The 20245-nt window shown below is 36.2% G+C and overlaps 1 protein-coding gene across 1 annotated transcript in view; it reads left to right on the top strand.

The window, feature by feature from the left end:
- LOC121327931 (GRIP and coiled-coil domain-containing protein 2-like) overlaps nt 1–19965 on the top strand; it is a 26003-nt gene extending 6038 nt beyond the window's left edge. Inside the window, exons 5-23 of the mRNA XM_041272288.1 lie at nt 357–461; nt 750–3767; nt 4511–4571; nt 5094–5194; nt 5494–5592; nt 5964–6083; nt 7304–7468; nt 7903–8007; nt 8944–9106; nt 10275–10375; nt 10498–10575; nt 10907–11044; nt 12425–12546; nt 12864–13040; nt 14089–14306; nt 16053–16247; nt 16515–16654; nt 17331–17532; nt 18662–19965. Coding sequence (XP_041128222.1) covers nt 357–461; nt 750–3767; nt 4511–4571; nt 5094–5194; nt 5494–5592; nt 5964–6083; nt 7304–7468; nt 7903–8007; nt 8944–9106; nt 10275–10375; nt 10498–10575; nt 10907–11044; nt 12425–12546; nt 12864–13040; nt 14089–14306; nt 16053–16247; nt 16515–16654; nt 17331–17532; nt 18662–18738 — 5385 coding nt within the window. The 3' untranslated portion in view covers nt 18739–19965. The remainder of the gene's footprint in view (nt 1–356; nt 462–749; nt 3768–4510; nt 4572–5093; nt 5195–5493; nt 5593–5963; nt 6084–7303; nt 7469–7902; nt 8008–8943; nt 9107–10274; nt 10376–10497; nt 10576–10906; nt 11045–12424; nt 12547–12863; nt 13041–14088; nt 14307–16052; nt 16248–16514; nt 16655–17330; nt 17533–18661) is intronic.
- Nucleotides 19966–20245: the final 280 nt, after the last annotated feature.

The raw sequence follows: 20245 nt of genomic DNA, 5'->3' as shown, positions 1-20245 counted from the left end.
CAGGTATAGTCTTTTGTGATGTTGTTGGCCTACGTAAATTGCTGCATGCCAGTCCGACCCTAAATTCAAAAAGACCAAATGGCAGAATGGCTTCTATCCCATTTTAATGAGGCAGCTGATCAGAAATCTTTACTATATAGTTCTGTCAGAAACCATCAGAATAATTTCAAGCTTAGCTTCAGATGTTCTGTTTTCATCTTAAGAGATCTGCAACAGGTTTTAAGGTCTTTATTGTGTGGGTGGTAAGGGGGATAGTTAAGTAACTACATTTCAGAATAGAATGCTTTAGGAGAAGCCGGCCAAGTAAAGCAAGTTGCACGGCCTGTATTACATGATTGTGTCCTTTTTGTAAACAGGAACTAACGGAAAGGATGGACGCAGTACTTCTAGAAAAGGCTGAGACTCAACAGAGATTTGTATTACTTCAAAAAGAAAATGAAAAGGCAAAGCAAGAGGCAAAGGTAATACTGTACATTTAGATTATTTTTTGTTTTTTTTTTTTTATATATATATATATATATATATATATATATTTTTTTTTTTTTTTTTTTTTTTTTTTTTGCACCTTTTTATGTTATGGTTTTGGCTAACAAACATAAATAATGAAGAAGAAAAAATGTTTGAGTTGGATCCTGTAACAGAACGTATTTTGTAGCAAAAATAATCTGTCAATTTCTATATGTTTGTGGTGTATACTGTAAGTGTTAAGCACAAAAGCATTTGGTGATTTCTGTATTTTCATTTTTTAGGATTCCTTGGATAAAGTAACAGAACTTCAGAAGCAGTTTGATCTGTCTAATGTTGAGCACCTAAAGAAAATCGAAGATTTAAAACATGAATTAGAAACTGTTCATTCAAAGCATAAAGAAGAGGCTGCAGATTTTCAAAAACTTTTGCAGGAGTCCAGCAAAAAAGAGCAAATGCTTACTGCTCAATTCAGGCAGCAGCTTGGCTACCAGAATGAAGTAAAAGAGTTAGAAGAACAGTTCAAACTAGTCCGGCAGAAATATGAGGATCAGCTGTGTAGCCTGCAGCAGCAATTAATCTCTTCTGAAGAAGAAAGGAGACGAGAGACGACAATGTTAAAAGAAAACCAAGAAGCAGCAATAGCAGAGTGCCAGAAGGAAATCGAAAGCCTTCATGGAGAGCTCTTGAAAATAAGGACAGCCCACCAGGAAGAAGTAAAAGAGCTTGTGGATCAGCTTGAATCGGCAGCTTTGGAGCATGAGCAAGAGAGGTATAGACTGCTTCAAGTGAACGAAGACCTGGCAGAGCAGCTAGGTCAGAAAGAAAACAGCCTTCAGGACGTGGAAGAAGAAGAGGAGGAAACTGACATAGAGTGGGTTAAAAAACATTCTGAGCCTTTGGTTTCTGGGGAGCAAGGTGAAGATGAGGTCATCATCCTGAAACGCATGTTAAAGGATTTGCAATCCCAGCATAGTATCCTACAGGATGAGTTGACATACCTGAGTAACGTGAAAACAGGGTTGGAGTTGGAACTCCAAGAAGCCAAGGATGAGTTCCTTCGTGAGAAAGAAGAACTGGAGTTTAATATTCACGAGCTACAACTGTGCAATGAAGACAGCAATAGCATTGCCACAAAATGTAAATCCGATCTCCAAACCACTAACGACCACTGGGAGATGGCACTAAACCAGCATGAACAAGAATTACAAGTTCTGAAGCAACGACATCAGAAGGAGATTGTGACACTGGAACAAACTTTGCTTTCCACTGCTGAGAAGGAAAAAGGAAAGGCGCTTTTGGAAATCCAGAATCTAAAGGAAGAGTGTGAGAAGCTCTCTATAGAGAAGCGTGAGGCAGTTGACAGTTATGAGAAAACAATGGAGATATTAAGGACTATGCAGTCTGAGTTAGGGGCTACAACAGGACATTTTGTGAAACAATACAATGCAATGAAGGAAAGCAATTCTGCTGAAATCCATGAGCTGCAACAAAAACTAAGAGTTGCCTTCAATGAGAAGGATAAACTCCTTGAGAGAATCAACAACCTGGAGTCAGAGGCAAAGTCCCAACAAAACACCTATGAAGAATTAAAGTTGTCTGAATGTGACTGGGAGAACAAAAAACAGGAACTATTGTCTATCCTGCATCATAAAGACACTGCTTTACATGAGCTTGAGGAAAAGTTGGCAGCTTTGAACTTAGAGAAGGATGATGTGCTGGCAGCATTAAAACATTCTGAAGTAGAGGTGGAAAAGCTTAGAGACGCATGTTCTACAAAGCAAGCAGAATGTGTTGAATATCAGCAGAACCTTACCAAGGACAAAACTCAGGTAAAGGCACTAGAGGAGGAACTGACTACCCTAAAGAAAGAAAGGGACCATTTGCAAGAAGAGCTTCATCTTGTCAGGTCGGATAAAGACAGTCTGTCCAAGTTTAAAGATGAAATTGGGGATCTGGAGAAGTCTTTGCAGGCTGTGTCAGAAGAAAAAGAGAGACTAAGAAATGACTTTGAAGAGAAGCTGCAACACTTAATTGAGTTACAGCATCGATTGGAAGACCTTACCAAGGACAAAGCACAGTTACAACAGAGACTTGAAGAAGCAGAAATGCAACTGGGAACCACTTTTGCAGATAAAGAGAATATTACCCACCAGCTAAAAATCCTAGAGAGTAAATTAACAGTGACTTGTTTGGAAAAGGAACAGAAGTGTTCTGATCTGAAGACACTAGAGGAAGATCTGACTAACCTTAAGCTTGAAAGGGACCATTTGCAAGAAGAGCTTAATCTAGCCAGGTCTGATAGTAATAATCTTTACAAGCTTAAAGCTGAAATTGGGGATCTAGAGAAGTCTTTACAGGCTGTGTCACAAGAGAAAGAGAGGCTGAATAAAGACATTGAAGAGAAGCAACAACAGTTAACTGACTTTCAGTTTAGATTGGAATACCTTACCAAGGACAACACACAGCTACAGCAGAGACTGGATGAAGCAGTAATCCAATTGGGAGCTAATGCTGCAGAAAAGGACTACATCAACCACCAGCTAGAAATCCTGGAGAACAAAGTAGCAGCGTTGTGTTTGGAGAAGGAACAGAAGTGTTCTGATCTGAAAGCACTAGAGGATGATCTGACTAAACTTAAGAAAGAAAGAGATGAAACTGGAAATCTGGAGAAGTCTTTGCAGGCTGTGTCAGAAGAGAAAGAGAGGCTCAGGAAAGACCTTGAAAAGAAGCAACAACAGTTAGCTGAAGTAAGGATTCACGTTTTCAACTATCTGCAACAAGAAGCAGACACTGAAGTGTTTGCAAATAACGACCAAGCAGTTGAGGACATTTCTGTCCTGGTCCAAAAGCTTTGGGATAAGGTTATGGAAGGAAAACGCAGTGCGTTGCTGCAAAGTGATGAACAAATTGCACAGCTGCAAGATGATATTAAAAGGCTAAGAGAGGAAGGCAGACTTCAGGAGGTTGAGCTTCGGTCATTTAATGATGACTTATCAAAAGAGAGGACCCTGCTGAAGGAAAACCTTGAAGAGGTTCTCTCGGACAAAGAGGGATTACAGAGGGACCTGTTAGAGATGAAAAGCAGGAATGAGAAGATGAAGATTGAAAATGAATCTCTTCTGGCCCAAATTGAGGCTGTGTCTGAAAAGCTAAATGAAATTGAAAAAGAAAAGAATGATGAGATCGATCAAACTGTTCAGCAAGTGGTGGGAGATGATGAAAGAGAAAAACTCCTACGCTTGCTGGCAGAAAAAGAATCCGAGTTGTCCAGTCTGCAGGGAGAGATTGCATCTTTGCAGGTTTGTATATTTAACATTATAAGTAGCCACATATCCAAATCATTTAATATCCATGAAGATCTATTAAAGAAATATACTGTACTGTATCATTAATGGAGCTCAAACCAATGCTTTAAAATAGATTTGCTTGCCTTTTATTAAATTATTGACAGGCTCATCGGTTAATTTTCTCTTGTGATGAATCTTTTGGTTATTCACTTTTTTTCTTACATTAATCCATAATTAAAAATTCTGCATCCTGATACTGTGCAGTAGGTCAAATGGTGTGAGTCCAGCATTAGAGTAATTCTGACCAAGCAGCAGTTGCAACTTTTCAGCTCTAGCTCTGTATGTGAAAACTCTTGTCCATCCAGAATTAATTATGCTACTTGTTCTAATAGGAAGTTCATTTGAAAGCGTTGGTTCCTCTAAAGAGCACCAGTATAAAACTGATACAGTGCAGCAACAACATTTGACTGGTTACTAATTGAGCAGTCCTATGGCACATGTGTGAGCTTTCTACATGTTTGCAATAGCTGTAGGCACACATTTCTGTACATGGCACAACATTTATCAAAGTGTGGTCTATGTTGTTATAGAATAGGGTGTTAAAATTGAAAGCAATTGTTATTGCAGCAGGAGCCATCATTGGTCACAAGTGTACAACACCACCTGTGCAAATAGTAAGAACATATTTTGTTAATGTTAAGTTATGAGTGTTTTTTTGTATTCGAGCCATTTACCAATTTATGTTTTCAATGTAGGGGTCTGAACAGAATTCTTCTCCAGCTGAAGAGGTTATAAGAGAGCTAACTGACAAAATAGGTACTGTTTCAAACTGAACTGTTGGTTGCTTAGTAAAACCACTGTACTCGGATGACAGATTTTGACATTTCTGTGCACAAAGCAAAGTTGTTACTGGCACATTTGATGCCTATAGTCCTATTTCAAACTCTTTCATATCTTGGGATGACATGTACTTGCACTAATGGCTACATTTTATATATAAAGAAAAGTTTGAAGATTTCTAATAATGGGGAACTATTTATCATTCAGCAAAAAGTGGAATGTGCACTTTTGTGAAAGGACAACAAAATATGTTAATCTTCCACAACAAAGTAACCCAAAAAGTTAATGTTTTTCACTGAATCAGAGGCATTAAAAACAGGAGGGATCCACAACCACATTTGTTCAAATATTACACATTAAAACAAAATATTTGCTATGATGCATTTCTACAGGGTTACACTTGATTGTGACTACATTGTTTTTTCCTAGTTCTGTAAAAAATAAAAATAAAAAAAAATAACACATTTATATTCTTAAATGTGTTTTTAACTGATCCAGTTAATCTGGAAAAGGAGCAAAAAGAAAAACACGAGAAGATGAACAAGATTAAAGCTGTGGCGGTGAAGGCCAAAAAGGAGCTGGATACAACTAGAAAAGAGGTGACTGAGCTTTCCAGGGTGTTATATATTCCTTTAACACTGTCTTACATTTGGAAGAGGATTGTAAAACATGTCATTAAAACAAAAATTAAGCATTTACCTGAAATCACTGAAACCTTGCTCCACCATTGGCAGTTGGAACAAGTTAATACCATATTATTACATGGTTATGTATGCCTTATAATCTAATGTGCCATTGAATACGTATTTACCTTTTTATGGCAGATTTCTTCTATATACCTTCATTTCATTTCTTCTATGTATCTTATTTATGTGACACACCTTGTTTTTGAAAAAAGGTTCAGGCCTTGAAGGAAGAACTGGAGTTGGTGAAAACCGAGAGGGAGCGTCTCTCTGGCTCAGTAAAGGATGTAATTCAAGCAGCTGAAAGCTACAAGGTACTGGTTCCATACAGTGTGCGATACTGAGTGAGGATTACGGTACAGAGCTGTACAAAATGTTTTTGAGAATATTATTTAACTTTTTACACAATTTTCAGTGGTATGGCATCATATGCAGAGGATTCTCATTTCTGTCTCAGTTGTACTGATTCCAGTCTATATGATGAGAATGATGTTACTGCTATCGAGTGAGATGGCTCTGTCACTTTATAAATACTTTCATGTCTGAGATGCAACTTGTGAATATGTGCATTCTGTATCCCCAAGGAACCACTTTGGATTGTTGAAACAGGGCAGTTTGTTCAGTATGTCACAAGTGAAAGTCAGATTGTCTGACCTATTTTTATTTATTTATTTTTAATTTCTAGAATCTCTTAGCCGAGTATGACAAGCAGACTGAACAACTCGACCTGGAAAAGGAGCGAGGAGAAAATTTTGATCGTCAGATTGGAGAGCTTACAAAGCATCTGCAGGCTACAGTCCTACAGGTATAGTGTGCCTGTTCTCTTTGAAAAAGAAACCGCTTCCTCCCTGTCATGAATGAGTAACAACATTGATTTGGATTCCTCACTTAGAAAATGGCTCTTATCAATCAGACGGTCCCTTCTTCATAATATGTAGTCTGCCACGGTAATGAGAGAGAATGTCAAAATGGTCCCTTACCATCTGCTGTATTTCTGCATTATAGACCACCTCTGAGATTTAATCAGTTCCTTTTACTTAAGTTTTCCGACAGGAGTATCCCCCAAGGGAACCACAGGCACAGATGGAACTCGCAGCAAATGGACCGGTGACAATTCACTTCTCAGTCTTATTGTATTTATTTTACTTGAAGATTTCAAAATAAAAATGCATTTGTTGTAACTAAAAGTAGCAAGAAGTAATTAAAGAAAAGGTATAAGTGCAAATACTTTAGATAACATACATTTTCACATATTAACAAATGATTCATGTATTTATTTTAAATCCCTAGCTTTTTCACCAGGTACATACTGTATACACAAACTGCCTGCACAGCATGATTTGTTTGTAAATATCCAGCCTTGTGAGCTCTTGCTAGCCATAGCTGTGACCTTTTCAAGGATTTATTAATTACTAATTATTGTTATCAACTATGTATTATAATTAATTTTGTATTTACACTTTTGTCTATTTGCATGCCTGGTTCCTTAACAACAGTATAAGTGCTATACTTGGTGACACCCTGTTTAGTGTATAATTCGAAAAAAGACTACAGTGCTGTCTGTCCTTTAGTATTACCCTCTATTCTATATTTTTATTTCAGTATATAGTGACCCTTACTGGTAATGACTATGCACAGTTTTCTGCCAATTGTCTGTTTTTCCTCCTCCAATCATCCCATTAATCACGCACTTGTATTAGTCACTGCTAAAGACAGTGAGCCTCCCCCTCAGCATACACTCTCAAATTAGCTCACTTCATTTAATTGAAGGAGATCGAACAATTCAACCCTGTGACCTTCACTGTTAAAGGCTTATTTATTTATTTGGGGGGGGGGGGGGGGGGGGGGGGGGGTGAAGAATACGGTTTTTAGCTAAATCTCAATACAGTATAATCCTTCTACAACAACCACCCAATGTCACTTTTGTATGATTATTTTTTGTCATGTTATTGAGCCATGTTTTATAGAATTGGTTGGTTTTTTTTGTTGTCCCAGATCTTACACATGTTTTTGTTTGATTCACAGAAAGACCAGTTGATCTCGGAAAAGGAAGATCACTTGGCATGCCTTGAAACCCTGCAGATGAATGTTAAGCAGCTGGAGGCTCAGATTTTAGAACTGCAGAAGGGAAAATCAGCAGTGGAAAAGGAACTAGAAGGAGAAAAACTTCTGAAGGAGCACAAGATAAAGGTAGCAATAATTCATAAGCAGCAACAGTTTGCAAACAGCAATGGAAAAGCACAGCTACTTTAGATATTTTTCCCCAAAGAAATATACTGGTTTTACCCATTTTACGTTTATTTTTATAATACTTTATTTTTCTTTAGTTTTTTAAGATTGCCTCACGAGAAACAATTCCGTAAGTACCACATAATACCAGAATGTTTAATTATGTAACAATGCAGATGTGGGTTCTAAAGCTTTTTACTGTATTATAATTCTTACAAATCTTTACAAAAAACAAAAGAAAAATGTTAATTTTTAGCAAGTAGATTACATAAATACACTAATTTGCCAGTTTAAAGACATGCATCATAAATCAGGAGTGGTGTTTAACTAGCAGGGAGACAGGTTACCATTTTTGTTTTGTTTTTCTGTAAAAAAAAAAAAAAATCTTTCCACAGGACCACAGTATGTCTTTAAAAGAAATAGAAGATCTTCAAAGGCACCTTCAGAACCAGAATCATCAACTCCAGCAAGCTGTACAAGAACTGGAAATATTGAGAAAGGTATCCAAGCTGTACAAGTAGTCAGATGGATAGTAAACACTTATGGCCACATTCACAAAGGGTTTACTCCCCAGTGCTTGGTTTGTGCCATTATTTTGTTGGAAAAACAAAAGCCTAATATTACAGAACTTGCAAGAAATAACTATTCTATATTAAAATTAACCCTCTGAGCTTTTTTTCTATATTTTAGCCTTTATGCTTTGATACCTTTTATATGTAAAATTATAAGTCATGTCCCTTCTAGACTATACCAGTAGCAGGTACTCTCTTAACAGTATTATCCTGTGCAAAAATGACATAATGCAATTCTAAACATACAATGCATTATATTACTTGCCGTATGTACTGTACAAAGAACATAAAGACAGGTATATAACATCTAATCAGAGATCTTCATTTTTTTATTTTTTTTATTAATTCTGTAAAGGGCCTCCCATTGATAGCACTTGAAATCCATGTCACTTATTTATCACAGTGGTGTTGAAACTCAAGTCCTTGTAGATTTGTGACACTAGAACCTGGACTAAGAATAACTGAAATCATGCATATCCATCCAATGAAAAACATGACCTTCAGTCATTACCAGCAAAGGCCTTAATGTAGTGTGTGACCTCAGGGTAAACCACCTCTCATATCATAACCAATTCACAGACCCTGGTAGATAAATATGTATTACAAAAGGACAGTGTTATTAAATTGTGATGATTGAACCACGTGTATACAAGATGTAGGCTGCCTTAAGTGAATCATCCAGGAAATGTGTAACAGAAGATGCAGAATCTTGTTCGTTTGTTTTGTATTTGCATGTTTGGTCAAGCCATTTTTTATTTGGTTTATACTTTTAAAGCAGTTTTTAAGTCATCAAAGCATGCATAACAAATCTTCAGGACTACTTCCCATCACTATCGTTAGCGCTTAACGAGAGTTTATTTACAGGATGCTCAGCAAAGCTCATTGATGGATATGGAGATGGCTGATTATGAACGACTGGTGAAGGAATTAAACCAGAACATCTCTGACAAAGAAAGCAGGATTGAGGAGTATGAGGGGGAGATTAAAATACAAAAACAGAGATGGGAAACACTGCAGGAGGAGATATGTAAGTTACATGTTTGAGACTCCCTAGAATTTTAAATGTCTTTTTGCCCAAGGCAGTGATTCCACAGCATGCTTATGGCAGGATATAGCAGACAGGGATCAGTCATCATCTACTCCCTCAGTCGTCATTGTAATTGGTCTCTGATTGCTTCAGTATAATGGAACACGTTTACTAGACTTTTGTTCCAATATAATGCTTGCATAGTAAGTCAATATAAATATCCATATCCAGTATAGGTGTAATCCATCATATGTTATGTAATCAAGCCAAGTAAGACACAGTTTAAGTCTGAGGTTTCAATTACCATTCTTATGCTGACCTACAGTTGCTGAAAATGTATTAATATGTTATGTTCAGTGACTCAAAGTATTCACTTATCCCTGCTGGTTTGTGTTGTGTGATGGTTGGACATTTTGTTGGCTGTTTTAACTCGCTTAGACCAACTGCTTAATGATGACCTGACTTGGCAGCCTCCATTGCAGAAAGCTATTTTTTGAGTAAAATATTGAACAAAAATCCCACTCCTTCTGTGCTGTTAAGAAATGGATAGCCTTTTGGGTGATGCTGCACGTTTGGGATATCTTGCTTTTTAAAAGAGGAAGATTGTTTATTCAAGGAGGCCAAGATAGTAAGTAAACAAGGTATCTGAAGGAAATGAATAGGTCATAAATGACTCAAACCCCAAGTCGCTCATCATTCTTAAAAAACGTATAACTTTTCTACTAATCTGCGAGACGGGTGGCTCATTTACATTTTTCTATATTGAAAGAGAGAACAGTTGGTCAAAGAAGTTTCTGAGTGGGGTAAATTGGGCAACACATGTTCCAAACCCCAAGCATCATAAATCAGCAGGGGTGGTTGAATACTTTTTTGAAAAGTATTTGTAATTTCACTTAAACTTAGAAAAGCAACACCAGCATCACAAATGAATATTATAGAACAATAGGTGGATATAATTTTTAATTTTAGATCTGGCTTGTTTTATTCGGTTGCACGTATTTTATAAAAACAGTTTGGAAGGAACAGCTTGGAGATATTAGAGAGAAAATTGTAGTTAATATTAAGAAAATGTGGTGTGGTGTGTTACCCCCTAAAATGACTTTATGAGTTGAAGCAACACTATCTTAAAATGCTTGTTTGCTTCTTTTTTTGTTGACATGTTATTTAGCATCCCTGAAGTCATGTTTGGATCAAACCGAGGATAAAAACACAAAGATAAAACAGCTGCTGGTTAAAACAAAGAAGGAGTTAGCCGATTCAAAAAAGAGCGTGAGTAATCGCTGCACCAAGCTGGGCGGAAACCAGTTCATACAGAGCGTGGTATTTTAAATCAGTAGTGACATTCAAAATGAATCTCATTCCAGAAGCGACTGTCCTTATTCTTTTCATAGGAAGCAGACCAGCTCGCTATTCAGTCATCATTGAAACGGGAACTGGAGGCAAGCCAGCAGCAACTGGAAGACTACAAGGTACAGTCTTAAAGAGAAGCCTGCTGTATCTGAGACACTCACCCCAGTTATATAAGTATTCTTAATCCCTTTGACTAGATTTAATTAATCAAACACCGTTTACTTTATCAAATGCTTGGTCAGCTTTTGGTTGTTTTAAATTGGCTACAAATGAAGCATTAATTGTTATGTAATTTGATTAAACTTTTTCAAATCCATTTTCTGCTTCATTTATTTTGACTTAAGCTGGGTACGAACAGGTGAAAACACTTTGAATCCAGAATTCAGTTGATAGTGAAGTCCTTTTAAAGATCTTGACTGCTTTAATGTCATGGTGACTTGTGTGTTTCAGATCCAGTGTGCCGATCTCACAGCAGAGAGACACAAGCTGCAGGAACAGCTGAGATCAATGACCAATCAGCTCCAAAGTGCAAAAAGTGCATTTCAACAGAAAATTGCAACACTGCAAGAGGAATGCACCGCTGCTAAGGTACACTGCTGCAGAACACCCCCTGCTCTTATTTTCACATTCATATTCCGGTAGATACAATTCCATTTTGTATTCAAAATTGGTTTCATCTTTTTTTTTTTTTTTTTTTGCAATTAACATAGCTGGATATTAGGGCTTATAAATAGCAAATATCGATTTTCCATTTTTTAGTGGGCTAAGTGACAACAGCTAAATGATTTAAACAAAACTTAATTATAAAGTGACATTTTGACTGATTTTCTTCCAAGGCCTGGGCTGTGATAAATTGTGTAGATTGCCCTGACAGAAACAGTAGCATTTGTTGTGTTTCCTACTTTTGGTCTATAGTTAAGGCTGTATTTTCTTCACAGTTATTCTGGATTTAGCAGTTTCTGTGAAATTTACCCATTGCCGTGTAATATGTAGTTCCCAGTGAAAATCCCAATTTCTGAAAGAATAGTGTAAATATACTTCTTTTTTTAATGACATTGATTTCTTTAAAATGTCTTTCAACAAAAGACACCAGCTGCATCAAAGATCAGAAATATTTCTGCTAAAGACCGCCCTGTTGGGGACATTTCATGTGTCTGTTATTATTTTTACTTTGTTTTTATTTTGTTTTATAATTAACTAATAGTGCAACTAGAATGCCTTCTAAAAGGTGGACATTATCGAAATATTCTGCAATGTAGCATTTACTGTTTTTCAGGTAAGCATTTAAATATTTAGGAATATTTGTTGTATAATAACTAGAGAAAGTGATCGATTTTGTATGTGACAGTGCTATTTTTCTGCTTCAACAAATATTATGTTTAATCAGAAAATATCTTGAAAATAAGCCATTTTTTACAGTGAAAAAAATCCAGAATTAAAGACGTTTATAATAATGAATTATATTGTTAGGTTGGACTTCATATGAAGGAACAGTAATTACGGCTTTGTAGCAAACATCTGTCCCTCTTGGATATAAAACAGATTAGTTTTCTTCATTGAAGATTTATTTGGTTTCAATTAGGGAGTACTTTGTTGAGAAAAAATAACATATTCATCTATTTCCCCCTTCGTAACATTAACATACAATACAAATACAATGAAACAAGGTCTGTAAAAAAAAAAAAAAAAATCTGATTATTAAATAGCCCCCATTATGAGTTCAGTATTTTGTGTTAGTTTTAAATTAATTAATTAATTAATGTACTTATGAAAGGTGGGGAGCAGTAGCATACAGTCAGACCTGAACCTCCCTTTGCTCCCTTGCCATTTACTCAGACTAACTATGTGGTGATGTTTGTGCTGTGAACTAGTATCTAGGAGCTAAGCTGAGAACATTGGTAACACTGAGTTAGGCAGGATTATATGCACACATAACTGCATATAACTGTTTTTGTTTCATTATTGTAGGCAGAGCAGGTTTCTACTGCCTCAGAGTTCGAAAGCTATAAAGTTCGCGTACACAACGTTTTAAAGCAACATAAGAACAAGTCTGCATCTCAGACTGAAAAAGATGCAGCTACACAGGAGAGGTGAGACTACAGTTTATGCATTGCTGTTGCCATTGCAAGGGTCAGAAATTGTTATCTTTCATACAGTACATTCATTTTTAGATATACAGTATTTACACAAGTCATAATTCCATGGATTTTCAAAAGGGTGCTTAAACAACCTTTTCTGATTTTACTGTAACCGTCTGAAATGTATATGTGGTTTGTTTATTAATATTGATACTTACTAATGTAAATAGTTCTGTTGTATTTATTGTCAGTTTAAACATGACGTTTTTACATATACTGTATAGTGTATGCTGTATCTCAAGGGAATCATTGTTTTTTCTGCCATCTAGAGAATCCATGGAAAGGATGATGGACCAGCTGAAAGCCAAGCTCCAGGAGACCCAGCACAGCCTACAGGCGAACATGAACGAGCTGCAGGCCTTGCAGTCTGAGCACGACACTCTCCTCGATCGACACAATAAGATGCTGCAGGAAACCGTGGCCAAGGAGGCAGAACTCAGGGAGAAGTATGACTTTAAATTCAACAGCAGCAGTTCTGCACAATTACTGGTAGTGTCTGCCCTGCTGCAGAACTAATAAAAACAGGGACACCAAGGAAATATTGATATGAGGATGGACTTACAAAGTCTCTTTTGCTCAACAAAATATGAGTAGGTGAATCCAAGCTGTTGCGACACCTACAGCAACCTAGGCTTGAGTTTAAAGGTAGTTCTATTAAAATTATGATTATTTTGTGTGGCCAAGTTTAATTAAAGCTCACAAGAAAACCTGGAATGGCTTTAGTAGCTGGACAGTTGTTAACTTATGCATCCTTTGCAGATCTGATGAAACATGGGGGTTACATAGTTATGATCAAGCACAACCTTTACCTTTTTAATTAGGTGCCGATAGTCAGTTGGGATTGGTAACCTTTAACACTAAAGTCCAGTAAAAAATTAATTGCACTGTATCTTTGTCTGTAAGGCATGCCAATCGGCATTGATTTCACTATGAAACACAATTTTTGTTCCTGGGTGGTAAGTGTTATTTCCTAATTGCTTATGCCTCAAAAGTATAGAAAATGGCTGTTATTCCCCACAAACTTTGCTTTTGTGACCAGGACAGTGATATTTCAAAATATTACTATTTCCAATGGGAAAACAGGCAAATGTGTGTCTTTTTGTAAATACAGTATAATCGTAAATCTCGAAAAACTACTCAGTTCTAAATCTTTTGTAGTCATTTTTGTATTACTTTAGTATAAATACATGTTAATTTGGATTCACATGTTGTTTTTTTCTGACTTTATGTGAACGAAAAGACACACATTTGTCTGTTTTCCCATTGGAAATAGTGATATTTTGAAATATCACTGTCCTGGTCACAAAAGCAAAGTTTGTGGGGAATAACAGCCATTTTCTATACTTTTGAGGCATAAGCAATTAGGAAATAACACTTACTACCCAGGAACAAAAAAAATTGTTACACAGTGTTTTCAGTGTACGTTGTAGAAATAGTTTTTAGCTGTTCAACAATTAAAAGCATAATGAAACCCCCCCTCCTCTTCTGGTTTAGACTCCACTCAATACAGTCTGAGAACATGGTGCTGAAGTCGGAGCACACCCAGACCCTGAGTCAGCTGACCAACCAGAACGAGGCTCTTCGGGACAGCTTCCGGGAGCAAGTGCGCCACCTGCAGGAGGATCACAGAAAGACTGTGGAGACGCTGCAGCAACAGGTCAGCAAGGTGGAGGCCCAGCTCTTCCAGCTCCAGAAGGAGGCAAGCACAGCAAGTAAGTGTCACTTAAATCTAAAACAAAAAAGGTGCTGGAATTCCCTTTGTTAGTTTGCTGGGCAAAGACCTTAAGTGACCTTAACTGTAGTTCTAAATCATGGAGACCTTGCAACTGTACAGCAGCTTGTGTTTATTTTTGGCTTGTTCAGAACATTTTAGTTTTTTTCTGTGATTTTTGTTTTCCCCTGATTTTGTGATAGACCGAGGCTGGTGAGAAATATATTGTATAATAAAAGGCTAATTCACTGCAGGTTCTTTGGTTTGGGAGTTGTAATAGGGGAGTGGTAATCTGCTGCAAGCGATTGAAAGAGACAGAGGGATTATATATGAAACATACCAGCACCCAGGTTTATTTAGAATATGTATAAGTTATACAACTGAGGTAGCAGTTGTGGTTGGCTACCACAACTGTGCCAGGGGAACAACATGTCTGTACCAGCAATGGTATAGCACACAGGCACAAATACACACAATGTCAAAAGTAAAAATAAATAGGTAAAACAAAACACAGTCCACTCATCACTGCCCACTAAAAGGGGAGTCCCGCTGTTGGAAGCTTCTTCCGTGTACTAAGTTGGGATTTGAAAACCCTCAAAACTGTTTTCCTACTCAAAGTACACAAATCAAGACCCCAATTCCCTATACGGTGGTTGTTGTAGTTGTCTTGATTTTCCACAGGTAGATAAAAAAATGCCGCTTTGGTTGCAGTCCATTATTCTCTTGCTCTTCAGCCTGTCACCAGCCCCTTTTTATAGTAAGACGCTCTGAGACATGCCCACTGGCTGTACAATCCCCAGCTGCCATTCCCTATAAACACAAGCAGCCGGCAACACATCTTTGCAAAGTGTCTGGCACTTCGAAAGTAAACTAAGTAAACAAACAACCAAAATACAAAAAAATGCACGATTTGCATGTGATGGGCCTCACCCCTACCACAGTGGTATATTAAACTACAGTGCCTTCATGTGGTTCAGTTGAAGAAATACAACCTACAATAATATGTTTCCTCTTTGAATAAGTAGCTTTAAATTCAATTTAATGTAATGTGTTTTTTTTTTTTTTTTTTTTTTTTACATTGTCCTTGGTTGTTTTATGATACTTGCAATCTGTCTGAGTAGTTCTGGGTTCCGTAACTTACTTTGAGCTTTCCTTAACAATACAAACTGTCTGGCATTGATTAAACCTCTTTTGTTACTTTACTTGAATTACATGATTTAAGTCTGTTCAATGATTAAGGCAGCGCAAAGCCAGGTAAGGACAGATACAGAGAAAAAGTAAGAAGACTCTGTATTGGAGCAACATAATCCAGAACCACTTTGGACGATTACTTGCATTCATCTTGAAAAGTAATAGAAAATAACTGATGTGTCTTTGTTGTCATGTCATACTCCTGCGATATTTGTATTCAGGAGAAATACAAATATCTATCCTTAAATAGATGGAAAGGAATGCAAAGTGAAAAAGTATATGTAAAAACTAGTACATTTCCTGTTGTACTTGTAATTAGGTTGTTATGATTTTGTTTATTACCTTAACTAATTTAAGTTACTGCATTTGATTGTACCAGAATTTAACCATAACATTTGCTGATGATTATTATATATTGTTTATAGATTAAAAAAACACATCTCAAATCTGTCTCTGTCATATACATCAGAGGTGTTGTTTTTTTTAAATCTCTTGTATTAAATGTGTATTATGCTGATTCTATGTGTGTTGTCTTTGTTTTGTGATTTTAATCCAGATCCTATTCCAGTTCAGCAAACAAGGAAGATATTGCAGGAGCGGAAGAACACAGATCTTCCGCTGTTTGATTTGCAATCAATGGCTAGAGAGGAGGGAGAGGGAATGGAAACAACTGAGACTGAGTCAGTGTCCTCCTCTGGCACCCACATACCTTCATTGGAACTACTTCTGAACTCTCCTGAGCCAAAGATGGGTAAGTAGTAGGAAGGCTACCATGCTTACATTTTTTTTTGTAATGTATAAACTACCTGCAGTAAATGTTTAAAACAAACTAAAAAAAAAAAAACTCCTCTAGTGAGCCATACATAATAAACTCTTCCAGTATTAAACAAGTTAGGTTGAGTGAAAACTTGACCACTTTGGACATATTTTTCTTTTGATGGAGTACACTACATTTATGGATAAAAAAGAGGGGGAAAAATACACCACCACATTTTTAATTTTACATTTTATTTTTCAGAGCCTCTAGTGTGGCAAGCTGAGCCAACCAAAGAGGAATTGGCACAGGAATTAAACACAGCAACCAAGAGTATTGAACACATGAATGGGCTTCTTCATGAAACCGAAGCCACCAATGTTGTCCTAATGGAACAGGTCACGGTAAGCGAACAAAACTGTGACTTCAGTGGCTGTATACAACTGCAAAGGCACATGTTATCCATTAGAAAATGCACCATGTTTAAATTTATTTTCAAAGGTGTTTGTTTGTTTTTTGTTTTTTTTTTGCTTATAGGGTTTATTTGGCTACAATAAACGACGTTTTGCTCAATACAGTGGACCTTTATTTGGTATACGTTGCAACGGCATTCTATGTGTGTATATATATATATATATATATATATATATATATATATATATATATATATATATATATATATATATATATATATATATATATATATATATATATATATATAATAACGAAAAGCAACAATAAAATACCAATGAAGAAAAAATAAGATTCAAATGAAAAAAAGAACAATTCAGATAAAGTTTATTTAATGTGTTAAAGGTTGAAAAATGTTTTTAATGACATTTTTTATAAGTGTTAATCGTGGTCTGCAGTGCCTAATGCAGCTGAACACGTGGGCCTCAGGTAAAGAAACAAGTTTTGGAACCCCTGCTGTAGGTCATGACACTGATACCTGTAATATGGTGTTCAAATCGGTATGTTATTGACTTGCTTGCTTAGTTGCCTTCTACTGAGTTTGTTAGTCAGCTTATGTGGCATGATTCTGTGAACCCTGTTACAAAGTGTTGTTGTAATGTACTGTAGCTTCTGAAGAGCGAGGTGAGAAGGCTGGAGAGGAACCAGGAGAGAGAGAAGTCTGTAGCTAATCTGGAGTACCTGAAGAATGTCCTGCTGCAGTTTATATTCCTGAAGTCAGGCAGCGAGAGACAGGCCCTCTTGCCAGTAATCCATACCATGTTAAAGCTCAGCCCAGAGGAGAGGAGTAAACTGTCTGCAATAGCACAAGGTAAACAGTACCTTCTGTAGGATTTTCATTTGCAGAGTGGCATAAGGGGGATCTAATAACAGAAACTGCTAATCGTGTATGTATTTAAAACCACCTAGACCAATCTGAAAACTTTGGCCAATTTACATGTATATAGGTTGACTTCAGAAATGTTAATTCCTTTGTCACCATATCTTTAGGAAGGTTATGTATAAAGTAGCTTGCTGATAATGCAGTTCCCAGCAGTTGTTCAAGTTAGCAAAATTGTTGATACAGGTATTCATCTTTTGCTTAGCCAAGGCAAGCATTATAGCCCCATCTTGTGGACGGTTATTGTGTTTTTTTTTTTTTTTTTTTTTTTTTTTTTATTGTTTTTTGTTGTAAGCAAGACTTAATTTTGACAAGCCTTGGTATAATTAAGCCAATACACCAGGGTAATTGTCTCCCTATTATTATTATTATTATTATTATTATTATTATTATTATTATTATTATTATTATATTATTATTTAGTCATTTACCAGATGCTTTTATCAAAAAGCGACTTAGAGACTTGGGGGTGAACTGTGCATTGCAACTGCTGCTGCAGAGTCACTCACAATAGGACCTCGGTTTTATGTCTCATCCAAAGGATTGAACACAAGGGGTTAAGTGACTTGCACACGGTCACACACTAGTGAGTCAGTGGCTGGGATTGAGCCTGGAACCTCCTGGTAACAAGTCGCTTTCTTTAACCACTGGATCACCAAGCCTCCAGTAACCCTCTTTAGACTGTACAGAATCACTGGATACGCTATACGTGACTCTGCAGATACTAGTCTATTTATCTGATCGTAGAATTTGAACCACTGATATATTAACAATGTAACACTCTTAGATGAGATATTCAAGTGGTGCAGTGGAAGAATGTCCACAACCAAGACAATGGTCATCATCCTGCCACCACAATAGGTGGATTCAGTTCTCTTGGTTTAAGTCACAGCTCACAAGTTCATTATGAAAACTAGCACCCAAATAAAAAAATTACCAGATTTGAAAAACATAATCCAACATCATGCATTGCTTTGTAAAGTGATGTGAGATTCTTCCAAGCATAAAAAGCTTTAAATGGAAATATTATCATTGCTGTAAAGAAAATCTTTTATTTAAGGTGAAGAAGAAGCAGTCGTGGCCGCCAGATCATCCGGCTGGACTTCATATCTTCACAGCTGGTCAGGAATAAGATGAGAAACTAAACAAGCTGGGAATCCCTATACATTCCAAGACTACAATACAGAAGAGTGCAACTCCAATTGAATTGTGCTTTTTTTAACACTACATTTTTTGTTGCTTTTGTCTTTTTTTTTTTGTGATAAATTTGGATGGAATATTTATCTTTTTTTTTTATTTTTATTTTTTTAAATATGTAGATCGCAAAGTGTGTGATACTATTTCTACACCACATATAATAAGTAACATTTGAAGTCCCTGGAATGTGATTCTTAGTAAAGATCATGCACTGCTGGTTGTTCGTAGAATTACTCTGACTTTGACAATATGTACTTTTTAAAAATGTATTACAGAATACATTGTTAAGTAGTGTTGCCTGAGGACTCTCTTTGCTTCTTTGTCAAGAATTGTGTCTTTTAAAAACTTGGAGGCTAGTGTTGTAGTTTAATTTAATTAGTCAAGTTAAAACTTATTTTATGAGTAAGGGCTGTTTATATTAAATTTAGCAACTAGGCAGTTTTAGGAATGTTTTAAGTTTAAATTTGTAAAGGAATCATTTTAGTAACTTTTTTGTTTTGTTTGTTTTTTTAACAAATTGCTTCAAGCTGCTAAAATCCTCAGTTAAAAGAAGAAAATAGCAGAAAAGTTTTATAAATGTATCCTTATGTATATTTAAAAATAAAAAAATCAAATGATTTCCTTCAGAAGTTCCTTGCTATAATGCTGCATTGCTGCTTGTCCTTTTCACAATCATAAAGAAGGCTTTAAATTGTAAATAGGTGTAATATGTACATACAGTTCTACATAGGCAACTATAATAGTTAACAAACACAAACAAAACAAGCTCAAATATAAAATAAAGACTGCAAACAGGTGAATTTATTTTTATTAATATTATTTATGAATTGGTGATTAAACACTTAAGTGGTTTCCTATGCAGAATGTTTCTAAAAAATGATTAGTAATTTTAATAAGTAACTCCTGGGGGTGTTCATTACTTGATTTTTTTTGAATGACACCGTAGACAGTTTCTGGACTGTAAGTCAAACTGTAACACAGCATAGCTATCCATTTAAAGGTTATGTGCTTGTGAAGCTGTGTTTGTGCTTTTGCAACATTCCAGTGTAAATCACGACATAGCTAGGCTGAGGGTCCAGAAACTGCCTAATAAGTGGAGTGTGCAATCTTTTACAATTCCCAGTTGTTAATGCATATTGAAACTGTTAATAAATAAACTAAGTGCAAGCTACTTGTCCAGATTGTGTATGTATAAATCGTGTTGGTGGAGTACATGTCAATAAATCATTAAGTGTAGTGACGCAAAACACTGGGAAATAAATTACCATTCATGTGTTGTTTAATCTTGTATCTATTATGGTTAGTATGATGGGCTTATGTTTGAACACCTTTTTTTAACTCGCACAGGCAAGTTGTATCCTATAAAGCAGCAAGACCTGAAGCTACCTTTTAGTACATTGCTGTTGTAAAAGGCACAAAAAAACAGTTGGTCTAACAAGTAGATATG

Source organism: Polyodon spathula, chromosome 15, assembly GCF_017654505.1.
Source record: "Polyodon spathula isolate WHYD16114869_AA chromosome 15, ASM1765450v1, whole genome shotgun sequence".
In the NCBI taxonomy this organism is placed as follows: Eukaryota; Metazoa; Chordata; class Actinopteri; order Acipenseriformes; family Polyodontidae; genus Polyodon; species Polyodon spathula.
Note: the sequence above shows the minus strand (reverse complement) of the source record. Positions and strands in the feature narration are given on the sequence as shown.